Source organism: Vidua chalybeata, chromosome 2, assembly GCF_026979565.1.
Source record: "Vidua chalybeata isolate OUT-0048 chromosome 2, bVidCha1 merged haplotype, whole genome shotgun sequence".
Taxonomy (NCBI): domain Eukaryota; kingdom Metazoa; phylum Chordata; class Aves; order Passeriformes; family Viduidae; genus Vidua; species Vidua chalybeata.
The window spans coordinates 41,900,015-41,914,074 of NC_071531.1; the positions used below are offsets into that span (position 1 = coordinate 41,900,015).

The window sequence follows — 14,060 nt, forward strand, 5'->3', positions numbered from 1 at the left end:
ATTTTGCAACAGGACTGATGGCAAGGATGGACTACTTCACAAAGTAAAAACTGTTTTATTAAGGAAGGTTTTACTGTGAGTCATGTTTGACATCAAATTTTTGAAACAGTTTTAAATACATGCATGGTATGCAACAATTGGATAAGAATATTGTAACTCACAATGACTCTAACTGGTTAAAGGGAAAATGGCCTGAGTGAGAAACTGTTCAATAGGTATTTTCCGTATTTCTCTACTACAAAGATATTGCTGACAGATTAAATTATATATATCTACTCTCATCCAAGGAGCTTAAATTGCTCATATGCAATATTAACTTATTTGTTAAAGTTGTAGAACCAAAAGCTAATATCATAGAACTAAATATTCATATTTGTGTTTATGCTGTGAATCAAATCTGTGTAACTAAAGAAGATGAAGTTGTTGTTTGTATTTACAGCTCCTTCCCCTCTGAAACATGACATCGGTTTAAGAGAAAAGATAGGAAACATAACAGATTGAGCCACTGGACACTGCTGTTCATCAGCCCTTGCCTTTGATTTGTCACTGCATTGTTTACACTTGTTAAGGACAAGCACTCATTTAAAAACAAGGTTACTTACAAACTGGAAGGCATTTAGAAATTGTTCAACATCTGAAATCTCATGGCTGACAATTTGATATTTAGGACATACAAAGAAGCATTTTGCCACTGCTTTTAACCATCTCTATCTCAGTGCTACTGTGAGTACAATTGTAAGGTCAAAGGTGCACAGAGTTGGGAATGGGCACCCTCAGGTGTAGAAAAGATTTGAAACATGAAAACAGCTATAAATAACAGTATACAAACATGAGGTCTAACAACCTCATCCTTTTGCCTCCTAACCTCCAAATTCAACATGCCATAAAATCATGAACTGACCACATTAACTATCATACACTGCCATGTTAACAAGCAAAAGTTTCCCTAAGGTAGTGAAGTCCTCAAAGTTCTTTTCCTCATCCCAGACAAGTGTTCAGCTCCATCAGTTTTGGAGAACAGATGACTTTGCTAGTATGGCTTGTAAAGTTGATGGCGATGCAGTTAGAAAGCCGAGAACAGAAGTGGGGATAATACCCAAGAATGTTCAGCTGCTAATAATTTCTTCTGAACTATACTGCTAAGAACACTATACTACTGCCACGCTGCATTTCGGTGACACATGAGAAAAGATGGACAATATTCCTTTAGCAGTTTCAACAGAATTGTATGACTACCTGAAAGACACCATCGGATTGTGAGCCCCGTGTTCTCATCATGACTTCAGGTATTCCCACATACCATCTGGAGGAACTTCAAGATGGTTTTTGGTGGATTTGCTATCAGATCAGTTATCCAGTTCAGGTGAGCATCTCAGAGAAACATTACCTGAAGACAGGAAATCTGAATCCTGAACTGTAAAGAACTTACAGGAAATGTACACAGGATATGACAAGAGCCTCCTTGGCCATGTGATCATCAGTCACAATGTCATACTTTTGGTAGGATAACTGGACATAAAGATCTGTTCCCCACTGTTATGATTCACTTCTTAAAACATAAATCATGTTTAAGAAAGCCATTTTAGTTTCCTTTATTAATTACTGCTCTCAAAGACAAACTCCAAGGTCATAAGGGATACCAACAATAACTCAAAAGCCATCCACAGACATTGACATGAGAACCATAGTGAGGCATTTACAGACTGTATTTTTCCAGGTTTAGAGTACTTCCACATACCTCCACAGTTCTCCAGCCACAGCAGTGTCCACATACATCCTCCCACTATAGCGCATCACAATCTGATACCGAGATGTATGAAAGCCTCACCCCATGCATCCACTTCTTTCCAAGGCCAACTCATACAAATACCAAAAAGACGATCCTACAGTCCCTAGCATGTTAGAAACTCAACACAAAAGCCAGAGGGACATGGCTAAAAGCATCAGATAAATATGCTACCATTATAAACACATCAAGAGCTGCACAGACTGGCAAAGAAACTGTTTCTGGCAACAGAGAAGTCTAGCTTTTGACTTACAGGGAAGGTTTTAAGGACCTACTGCTTAGTCAAGCATCAAGCTTGAACTAATTGGACTTCCCATACAGTGGGATAAGCATGAGTGACTTAGCCTTTGATCTTTCTGACATATATGAAGTGAATCCTGTGTCATTTTTTATTGCGCATATGTTTGCATTCTGGTGTTGATCAGATGGGGCCATAAAACAAAGTTTCAACCTGGTTTGCAAGCACCTGTTCTGATAATGTGCAACTTCTCTAGCTCTTTCAGTCCTTAAATGTGACTGTGAAGCCACTCCAGGTAAAAGCCATAACTTTACCTCTGCATGCACACACAGAGATACTATGTGTTACTCTGTAAGCAAACTTATTTAATGCCATTCCACAGCACCTGTTAAAACGTCGACACTTCCACTTATTTTGGTGAGATTTGCCCTGCTATTTTAAACCCAACAGGTCAGTGAGCAGGTTCAAGGCTCCACTGTTTGTCAAGCATCTGTAGAAATGCTTCTTTCAGGAGGGAAAAAAAAACAGCTCGAGATGCTCTGTACCCTTTACATCTGCTGCTCAGCTGGAAACAGCGTTAAAAGGCCATTAGAAGCACAAGGTGACAGACCTCACAGGCCAGATGAGTTGGAGAGCAATTTGCTGTTTGCATTAGGTGTATCACCCCCGGCTGCTTCATTTTGGTGCACCAAAAGCAGATCCTGTACCCAACCCTGAAAATAAGGACCAGGACAGGTGACCAGCAGGTCTCCATTCCATCTCAGAGCTGGGGTTGTGCTGCAGAGCCTCTCCCTGCATATTCAGGTTTCACAGTGGCTAGAGGGGACAGCAACCCTCCCAGCATGACCCACAACCCCTGACTTTGCCCACAGAGACTGGCTCTGCTGTGTGGGTGTCACAGTAGGACACAAATTGCTGTCACCTGTGCAGTCAAAGGAAACTTCTTCCAGCACATCTTTGGCAGCACCTGCCTCCAAATGCCACGTGTCTTCTGTGTTCCACAATTGCTCAACAGAATAAAGTGCTGTTGTTCCATTTTGCTGGAAGGAAAAGGTCATGTTAGCCAAACGAAACTCATCAGAGAGAACTGATGGTCTTTGTGACAGCCCCCTATAACAAGAGCTAGAAATGTTCTTATTAGGGGAGCCCATTTTTTGTATGTGTGCTGGAGCTCTAGAGCAATAAGTAGTGAAGAAAGCAAATCTTGGTTTCAGTAGGTTTTTAGGCTTTTTTTACATACAGAGGAATAAAGTGCTATGAATTTTACCAGCATATGTTTTCTTGCCATCTGCAACACATTTTAAATTCCTTTTGCATCTTATAATGTATTCTCTCTCTTTAGCATAATAACAATTTTGCCTTTAAACACCAACCTTTATATGCTGTTCTTAGGAATTTCTGACGAAGTGTTAATTCCTTTACACATATTTAAACTGCTAAAATAATTATGCCTGATAGCATGAACAGTCAAAACCACTGAATGTGGGTTCCCTTCATAGGGAGACAGCACCCATTAACCAGGTACAAAAGGTGGCATTCAGTCATAGTTCACTAGAAAAGTAATTTCATTTTGCTAGTAATGGGAATGCTGATACTTTGATACCATAATGGAGTTTTAAGCACCAAACCTGTTATTTCAACTAGAAATTTTAATGTAATTATGCATTTTTACTTTACTAAGCAGAAAGGAAGATTAGTATGCACAGTTTTCTTACATGTGTCGTGGGAATAAGACAGAGATCTCCAAGTGATACTGCAAGATGCTCAAGTCATTCAAAAGAAATGACAGGTAGTAGTTTTAAAGACAAATTACCCAGAAAAGCTTTTATTGTTGATCGCTTGTTAAAAGATTTGCCATTTGCAAGTAATTGTACATTCAGCTGAAACTGACCTTTTATGAGAGCCAAGTGATAATATAAATGAAATGAATATATTTTTTATTGCAGTAATATAAAAAAGAATGGCCTGAGCTTTTAACATAGTGCTTGACCTCTGGTGTCTGAACACCACCTAATCTCAGGAATATTTCACAACAGCATATGATGAAACAAGTACTAATACAGCTTTAGAACAGTTTAACACATTAGCACTTAGAAGTGTAGAAAATATTATACTTTAGGTATGTTTTCTGATTATAAATCAGACTGACAACAGAAAGAAAAGAGATGATTAGAGACAATACACTAAAGTTCATAATTACATTAATTATGAAAGCATTGCCTTTTCTATTTTAAAGTCCCTCTTTCCAAGACACTCTAGCATAAAGTCACACTGGGAAACTCCAGATGCTGAGATATAAAATTCTCATTCAAAATTGAATTATTTATAAGCATTCAAAACATGCTATTTATTCTCAAAGGCCCTGATCTTACAAACATCACCTTTAGGTTTTAGATGTGGATACGTAAGTGGTATTCCCTTTAATGGCATCAGTCACATACAAACCAATAAATACATACAGAAGTGACAGCAGAGGTAGGTCTTAGGAAAGCTGTACTTCCTCCTACCTACATGCACATGACAATTTATTAGTATGCACCATGCACTCATAACTGGAAAATAAGGGAGGCCATAAGGAGAGGTGACCAGAGAGACTCTTGATGCTGAAATTACTGCAACTGCAAACAGAGGTGAGAGGGGAGCACACACAACGTGGAAGATACAACTACAAGAGTGTTCAAACAAAAAAGAAGTATAAAGTTTACATTAAATTCCATGTCCATCTTCACTGCCATCATGGAGATCAGGACTGAATTAATGTCTAATGGCCCAAAACAGATTTCACAAATTTGCACTGAATATAGTATTTATTTTAGCAAGGCTATTTCTTTTTTAACACTGCTGAGGCAACCTCACAAAGTGTCTGACTGTGAATCCCCATCTACCTTCTGGTCTACAGGCACTTTCTTCTCACAGCTCTCAGTGAGAGCAGCAGAGAAACAGTAAAAGAAGGTATTAATGAACAGGTACTTGGATACAGACTTAGTCAGGAGGATTTTCCCTATTCTGTCAATGTATTACTGCATTTTAGAGTACAAAAGCAAAACATTCAGAAAGAATATCTTGGGAACATCTGACATGGACTAATAGCTCCATTGCATGGGTGACTACTGAGGTATTATTATTATTATTATTATTATTATTATTATTATTATTATTATTATTATTATTATTACCGTTGTTATTATTACCACTTAGGAGCTACAAGCAACTGTGTTATATATGCTTGCTTGCTTCAGTCAACGCCTCTGTGTTATGCCAGTATAAAGCCTATTCATCAAAGCACAATTTCAAGTGACTCCTGACCTTCAAAATGAAGGGTTTGCTTCTGCTTTCATTTCAGTCACTTTGACTGTGGTGACTGTGCTGCCAGAATCTCACCTCGTCCATCATCTGTGCAGAAGAACAAAGTTCACATATTTCTTACGCAGCATTTAGAATTCAACATCTTTACTGCTGGATGCTTCATCAGAACAATTCTAGTCCTTATCTAAATAAACTATTAGTCAGCAAATAGTAAAAACCCTCCAAACAAAACAAAATCCAAATACCAAGCAAAACCACAACACACCCTTCACCTTGGAAGTGGAAAGGCACGAAGCAGACACATCCACTACTTTATACAGTTAGACATTCACTTCCATTCAGAAAATTCTGAGGCAAGGGCACAATCCAACTTTAACTTTGACATTTCAGTTTCATGGCTTCCTCTAAGACAATGTAAGTTACTGAAGGCACGGCTGGAGTTAAACAAGTATTGCCATAAGATATGTTCTCTGATCTTTCTCATGTGTTGACTTTCAAATTACAGATTTTCCTACAGCAAAACATTTCCTGCAAAGTCCTCAGGAGCTCCACTAACACTCATGAATACTGGGTCATGGCAACCCGAGTCTCACAGTAGAACTCTTTTTAACACACAGGATACTCCACTCAGAGAGTAGCCCTGAGTAGCTCCTCTCAGAGAGGAACCCTTTACAAAGACAGGCCAGCATACACTGCAAGCTCCGGCTACCCACTCTGCATGTGACTGATGCACAGAATTAAGCCCGCAGCAGCATATCAAGTATACTTCAAATTTTCTTCCTCTGCCCCCCATTCCGAGGTAAAGTCACTTTATTGAGGACTTACTTTGCTAAACTATGTCAGAAAACAACCTTATGTGCTGCACTCCTGTGAAGGTCACAGCACCAGAATGTGGTTATTGGAGAAGACATCAGAAACAGAAGGGTGATTGCAAATATGTTCTATACAATCACATAGAACAATTTAGCATTGTTGTAAAAGTACAGTGAACAACTGTAGTCACATTACTGCCAACTTAAACATATTTCATGTGCAACAAAATGCTATAGGAAAACTCTTCCTTACAGAGCGAAAACTGACAACTTTTTTCATATGTAACTTCTACCGTCTCTGTGCAAAAGTGAGTGACAGTACAAATAACGTTACAGAAGTTATCTAACAAGTCTCTTGCATTGCAGTTCCATTCAACAGAGAGAGATCCCTCTATATCCATAACCTCTATAATTTAAACAGATTCTTCACAGCTCTTTACATCAGTACATACACACTTTGCCTTGGTACATATACACTGTCTTCAGTTTACCATTTCAACAATCGTAGCTAGAAAATAGCTTTTAAACAAATTAGAACAAAAACCATGACTACTGTTAAATCAAAACACATAAACCACACAGTGTATTACTGTTTATCATCATATTACCAAGACATTGATGCAAAATCTTTTGAAAACACAATGTTTATTAGGAAATATGACTGTAATAAAGTTCTTTGAACTCCTTAAAACATGAAGCCTTTGACAGACTACACTTCTGTAACACTAACAAATTGCTTCCTTAACCAAGTCAGAATGATGGAAAAAAGAATGAAAAAAAAAAAAAGAAGAAGAAGAAGAAAAAAGCTTCTCAAACCTGTACATTGATTGCTTTAACTACACTTCCAACATCACACCAGGTAGCAAATACAGAGCTTTAACATTAACAAGAGCCCATGCTGCATGAACAGTTATTACCCCACCTTGCAGCACTGTACAAGAACAACACACTTAGAAACACACTTTAAAGCAATCCTAGTCTTACAACTCACTTGAACAGCTACAAACAGAACTGCTCAAAAGCTGATACACCAACTAGCAAAAAGGAATATAAACCACAAAAAAACCAAACAACTTCAACAGGAAGCTCAGAAAAAATAACTCACACCCCCATAAATCATGTACTTAATCATAAAAGCAGATTTACTTATAAAACTTAGCAGGAAACTGTGGAGTAACTTGGGATTTAACTACTATTAAATATTTAATTACTCTGAGTCTTTCTGTACTGATACATGACAACAGAAACTTGTAAATGCTGGGCTTACTTAAAAATTGTGTGTCAACTTTGCACTGTACATTCAGAATATATATGAAACAATAAAACTTCTCAGTGACCTGAAAGCAACAAGTGTTTTACCCAAAGTTATTAGAAGTCTGAAATTTACTAGAATTTATTTTTTTTAATGTAACAGAGGATATCCTACCATTCTGTCTGAAAGCAGCTGGTGTAACAGTGAGCAAAGGGAAAGCATGACTGCATATTCAAAGGATCTGTGGCTCACAGGAGAGATTTCATGATTTCATATAACAGATGAGCAACCTGAATATAAATTACAGGAAAAAGCACAGAAAGACCAGAGAATCAGTAAGCCTGAGGGATGAAGGTGCAACATGGAACAACCTTCCCTGTATCTTTGTGAACTACAGCCTCACTGTCCTGAGATTTTCTACATTTATCATTCCTCATGTAAAGTGCTAAATGTTACACAGTGAATAACTGTGGCATTATTTCACCTCAAGGAAGATAAATCTACTGCTTCCAACTTTCAAGAGGAAGCAAGCAAACCGAGGAGCATCTAATTCACTCTACAAATAGCAGGATCTAACAGCAAAGTGCCGGTGGCAAAGCATAAACCTTTTCTGAGGGCTCAAACAGTCCGATTTAAGCAGCCCCGGTTCACATCTTCACGTATAATAGCTCTCTTTTTGTGGTGCTCTCTGATTGATAAATGAATTTCAGCCCCAAACGTATTTGTATTCATTCAGTCTTAAAGATGCAATATTGATAAGGTAGTATGGAAAAGAAGGGAAATAGAATTACAACCAAAAAACTGTTCCCAACACCTTCGTAGGCGGATTGCGATATAACCTGTTGTAGGCATGTTTCAACAGACGGAAGAGCCGAGTAACAGGCTGCCGGGGCTGCCGGGCGGGTGTGTGTGGATGGATGTGCGTGGGTGCCTCTCCCCGGCAGCCGGTGCCTCTGCTCGATCCGTGCTGCGGCGGAGGCGCCCGGCGGCGCCTCCAAGGGGCGACCCTCCCGGCCTGGGGCCGCGGAGGGGTGCGGAGGGGAGCAGGACTGCCCTCCTCGCCCTCCTCCTCCTCCGCCGCTTCCTTCACGCCCTGTGCCCGTGGGCAGAGGGCAAAGTTTTCTCCCCGCACAGGGCGGCAGCGGAGACAGCCGCCACTGCGGACCTGCCCGCTGCCTCTCGCCGCCCGGCTGCAACTCTCAAGAAGTTTCAGCCAGCGAACAGAAACGCGGCTGAGCCTGCCTGCGTCCCCGTCATTCTCACCCTTTTTTTTTTTAACCCCCACCCCCTTAGTTTCTGTATTTATTTAATCTTTATCTACACGCACACACACGCTCCTCCGGGAAGCCCTTGGGTGCCACCCGGGCCGGCAGAGCCGCTCCGCTCCGTTCCGCGCCGCGCACACACAGCCACGATCCCCGGCCCCGCTCCGGTGGGGCGTGCGCGCAGCCCGGCGGCGGCAGCAGCAGCGCCGGCCCCGCTCCGCGGCCCCTGCCCGCTCCCCGCCGCTCCCGGCCCCGTCCTTACCTGCGATCTCCTGGTAGGGCACGCTGGCCAGGCTGAAGCCCTTGGCGCTGTACGCCTGCCGCACCTCGCCGCAGCTCCGCGCCTTGCCCTCGGTCCCCGTGGCCGGCAGCACCGGCAGCAGCAGCAGCAGCAGCAGGAGCACCGGCGGTGGCGGCACCGGCAGCAGCGGCCCCGCCAGGGCGCAGCGCCGCGCAGCCCCCCGCGCCGCCGGCATGGCGCGGAGCGCAACTCCCGCGCGGCGCGCAAGTCCCGCGCCGCCGCCTCCGGAGCTCCGCCGCGCCTCCGCCGCGCCCCCCGGCTGCGGGGGCGGCGGCCCGGGAGCCCCCCGGCCGCCCAGGCAAACTTTTGCGAGGCGGGGGGGAGATGGGCGCGCACACACACACATGCGCGCACGGCGGGGGCAGGAGAACGGTACCCTTGTCCCTCCGGCTCCTTTTCCAAGCGCAGAGCGCTCGCCTCACGCCGAAAGAAAAAAAAAAAAAAATTTAAAAAAAAAAGAAAAAAAAAAAAAAAAAAAAAAACAAAAACAAACAAACCAAAACCACAAGCAGATACCCCACAACCAAAAGAAAAAAGGCAAAGGAAAAAAGAGGGTAAAATCTGTCTGTAGCTTGTGAAGATTGAAACCGCGGGTGCTTTGCTGCGAGCGGAGTCCCGGGGCAGCGTCAGCGCGATCCGCCGCGAAGCTGTGCCTGCCGCTTCTGCCAAGCTGGATGGAGACGGTGGGGAAAGCAGCCGGCGTGGGGATGGACTGGACAGCGGCTCGGAGCGTGTCTGTGTGCCTCTGTGTGTGTGTGGTGGGCGTGCGTGTGGTGCACTGGATGCGTGTGCCTGTATTTACGGGAGCCGGGGAAACCTCTGCTCCGCGCAGCGCTGGAGCAGCCTCCGAAGCCAGGCAGGGAGAAATCCTGGAGACAAGACACAGCGAGGGAGAGCCGCATATGCACGCACACACGCACACACACACACACACGCACACACACACACACACACACACACAGAGAAACGTGCTACACGTTGCATCGCCGAAATACTGAATACAGGAGCAAAAAGCAAATCCTGGCGTGGATCGCTGTTTGATGGCAGAAGGAAGGAAAAGCACCCTCAGCCCCGAAAACTTCCTCCTCACCACAAATCCAGCTGCTCCTAAATCCAAAATTACAAATTGCCTGCTAGCAAGACATCAAAAAGGTACTACTCGGCAGTATTGCTCTCTGTAGTAGCAGGGTTAGACTGGGCCCCTTAAATACTTTTTCCCCATTATTATTTGTTGCACACATAAATACCTGAGCTAACAAGCTAGAATGAGGATTAGTCCATCGTCTAAAGGAAAGAGAAAAGGAAAGATGTTCCTGTGCATCACACAAAGAATGAGAAAACAACAAAGATAGTCCTTGACCTGGATAATTCCTGCCAACCTAGGAGAGGAGAGCAGGGGAACAAAACCATAAATTTCCTTTCTGCAAATGAGCATCTACAAAAAACCGAATAGGGGAAGTGAAGAAAATTCCTGCAAGGTAAATTGATATTGGTTAGGGAGAGAGAAAAATATTCCGTAAAGTATTTGGTAGCAAAATCCAAACTTACAGTTTTAAAAGATATTGCGGTACTTTTTATGAGTACTGTAGAGAAGTGTGATAGCTTGTTCAAAGTATAGAGAGAGATATGTCAGATATAGGATGAAGTGAAGAAGGCCCAACAGAAGAAATAAAAGAATGACTTATCAGTGAGGAGCCACAGAGCAGTATCATATCATATCTTATCATGTATCATGACATATCGTAATTCAAGATACTTTCACATTTAGACAGAAATTTTTAGGTGCCAATACTGCTGTGGTGTTACATGAGCTGCAGTGTTAGTTCTAGGTCTGGGCCAGTGTATGCAGCCTGGTCACACCTGGTGTTGCGTGTTCCTCCAGCCTCCCTTCCTGTTTTACCTCTCCCACACTGTCATTCCTTCTTCTTCCCTCTCCTTCCCCCCACCCCAGTCCCCCAACCGAACCAACGCTGCTTGTTCACACAGTGGATAAGCAGTGCTTGTATGTACTGTAACAGTGCCAAGTGCTATCACCCAGCCTCTTCCACCAGAGGACAGGATGCAAGTGGACCCCTCTATAACAACTTAAAAATAAAGAGCTCAGTGTCTTAACCAGCCCACTACAAATAACAAGCTGTTAGTACATGTTAGTGCCCTGTATTAGTGAAAAGTTAGACATGGTTTGTATATTTACTGTGCAGAAAAGTTTTGACAGATCTATATGTAAGATCTCAGGATGTTCAAGATACATGGAAGATACACTCAGTTCACCCCAAAACAGGATCAGAAGGGTATTACAATTGTTAAACATCCTCATTTCTTCTGGATTGCTCCAACTGTCTTCTATGCTGTGGTCAAAGCCAAGCATTAGTTTACCACATATTGAGCATGGCACACTCCCCCACAATCCAATCTTCAGCACTTCTCCAACCCACAGGAAAGTTAGTTGACACTGATTCAAATATGCAAATAAGAAAATCAGCAAACTGTTTTGAAGTGCACAAATCACCGTAAAAGAGCAAAAGAGATCCTGTGATTAATTTAGGGGTGCCTCTAGGTATTTTTTTTTTTAATGCGAATCTGCTAGAAATAAAATGGAGCATGTTCATCCCTGCAATTTTTGCAGATACTGGTTGAATTCATACCATTGTTAGTATAATTAGCACTTTTACATAAAACAATGACCCATTATATAACATGGGAAACTTGTTATGGGAAAGTCAGGCTCAGTTCCACCTTTGAATCCTGCCTCAGATGCAAGTGGCCTAGACAACCAGTTGTGTTGTAGTCCTGAATGTGGAAGGAAAGCCTGACTCTCCCAGGAGCTCACATTTAAACATAGGTATTTCTTTGGCTTCAACAAATCTCCTCCTAATCACATGAGAGAATCGTTGTGTGTTCTCAGTATGCATGTAATTAATTTTCTACCAAATGGAAGAGCTCCAAAGAAAGCCTAGGTAGGAATGTACTCTAAGCCAGTGGCTTTAGCAATCACTTAGAAACATAACATCTTCTGACAGGCAGATCACAGGCACAAACTAAAAGCTCTCCTATTTCAGGACTCACACTAGGAGGCTGTTTGAGATGGTCACATCATACCCACCCTTTTCCAGCTGAACCATATAAATAAAACCATAAAACTGGTGTGTTTCACAACTCATGACAAGATCTCTAACTTTGTTTTAAAGCTTTCTTTCCTTCTCCTGGTGATTAGTGTCTTCCAACTTAAAGCATTCTCTGGCAGAGATGGACTTGATCTTGACTTGGTGTGCATGGGTGAGGGAGCTTAGACTGCTAAGTTGGGTAAAATGCTGGCTTTTCCTGCATTGATTTCAGATAAGAACACTTTTCAACAACTCAATTCATTTGCATAAGCATGAAAATGAAACATGTTATTTTAGTTATATGGAATATTTTGATCACCAGGGAAAGTTTTTGTGTCTTTTGTATTTCTCTGGAAAGATATAATAGCACTTAAAAATAAATTTTTAATGGTTTTCATACCTGGCAGTCAGACTGAAAATCAGTCTTTTACCCTCTTGGAGAGCCTCCTTCATCAAACACATTCAATGTGGTAACATATATGATTGCTTAGAATGAAGACTTTGCAATGCATCTGCTGGCCACGTTTACCACAAGTGGGCTTTTTTGTCCTCAAGTTATTCCAAATAGGTGTTCATTCATTTCAAGTTCTACCGATCGATTTTTTTTTGCGAAGTTTTTCCTAAAGATCTGCAAAAAATATAGAAGACATTCTTTTTAACCATTGTTTTCAAACACTTCTATAAAAAAAGGAATTAAAATTAATCATTCACATCCAATCATAATAAAAACATCAATTGAAAGTGGAGCAGCAACCAGCATTATTTCCTTCATCCTCTGGAATACTACGCCTCACATGGCTGAGACAGTTTCATGGTGTGCAGTAAAGGACTTATGGCATCTCTAAACAATAGGGAAAAAAAATAAGTATTGAATTCCTGCATCATTTGCAAAGCAGCCATCATCTTGAGCTCTGAATGAATCAAGGACATAGTGGAAAAACACAATTATAGATTTTAAACATTATAGTATGTAGTACATAGGCATGAGATGGAGATTTTACAAGGAATTTTTGCTGCTTTTTTCATGTTTTTGAGTTATTTTCCCTTTAGAAACAGGATAAATGATGCTACTTTGAAAGATACACTGATTTATTTTCAGGTGTTATCAAAAAACTCTCCTTGTTTTCATGGGTATTAAGGGGACTGCATAGACAAAAGCATCTTTCTCCTGACTTGACAATAAAGCTTTGGCAAATGTCAAAACGCTCCATAACTCAGCTTCACAAAAAAAGAGAAGCTGACTTCTCAATTCTCCACTAAACCTATGCACTCCGTAGATTTGCAGCTTTCACATAATGGATTTCTAGCATGAATGTTTCACTGGTTGAGGAAATAATCAGTAAGATTCTCAGATTTCTGACAGAATTTCTGTTGATGAAGTGGCTCTGACAATGCAGTTATTTCTGCAGGCAGGCGATGGCCTCTGTACACACCACCAGCCCCTGCACCACTGCAGCTGCTCTGGGGGTGGGAGGGCTTTTAGGATCCACCCACACACAGGTTGCCAAAGTGTTTAGAGTACCAAGTCACTCACACTCCAGGCTCTGCACACCAAAAGGGAAATCCGAACATGCTCCTTTTACTGTAAAACCATGAGGACAGATATGAAGGCACTTGGTTCTTTTTTTAGGTCTACAGTGTCTGCTCCAGGTGGATGTTATTCTTTAAAAGTCCAGAAATGGTTAACTACATAGTAACACTTCGATTGAAACTGAGCTATGAGTTTGTCCCAGTAAAACTTTCCAAAGAGCAGTTCAGTGAAGGCATACATTGCATCATCAAAAGGTGCCTTTTAACTGATTTTTCATGTTCTGCTTCATAGAAAAACTTTCTCCACACAGCACAGACTGCTTTTCCGTAGCAGTCTGTGCTAGAAGGGGAACTTTGGGTTTTTTCTTTGTATTGAATGGTATTTGCTGCAAAATTAATGCAACGCCCAGTTGTTTCCAAAAAGTGAGCTCCAGAGGCACAGGTGTGAAAAACTCATCTTTCTCTA

At 41.9% G+C, this 14,060-nt stretch overlaps 1 protein-coding gene across 1 annotated transcript in view; it reads right to left on the reverse strand.

Moving 5' to 3' along the window:
* The window catches only part of GPC6 (glypican 6), a 719,055-nt gene extending 709,749 nt beyond the window's left edge, over positions 1-9,306 (reverse strand). The window contains exon 1 of the mRNA XM_053935976.1: positions 8,922-9,306. Coding sequence (XP_053791951.1) covers positions 8,922-9,306 — 385 coding nt within the window. The remainder of the gene's footprint in view (positions 1-8,921) is intronic.
* Between the last annotated feature and the right edge of the window lie 4,754 nt (positions 9,307-14,060).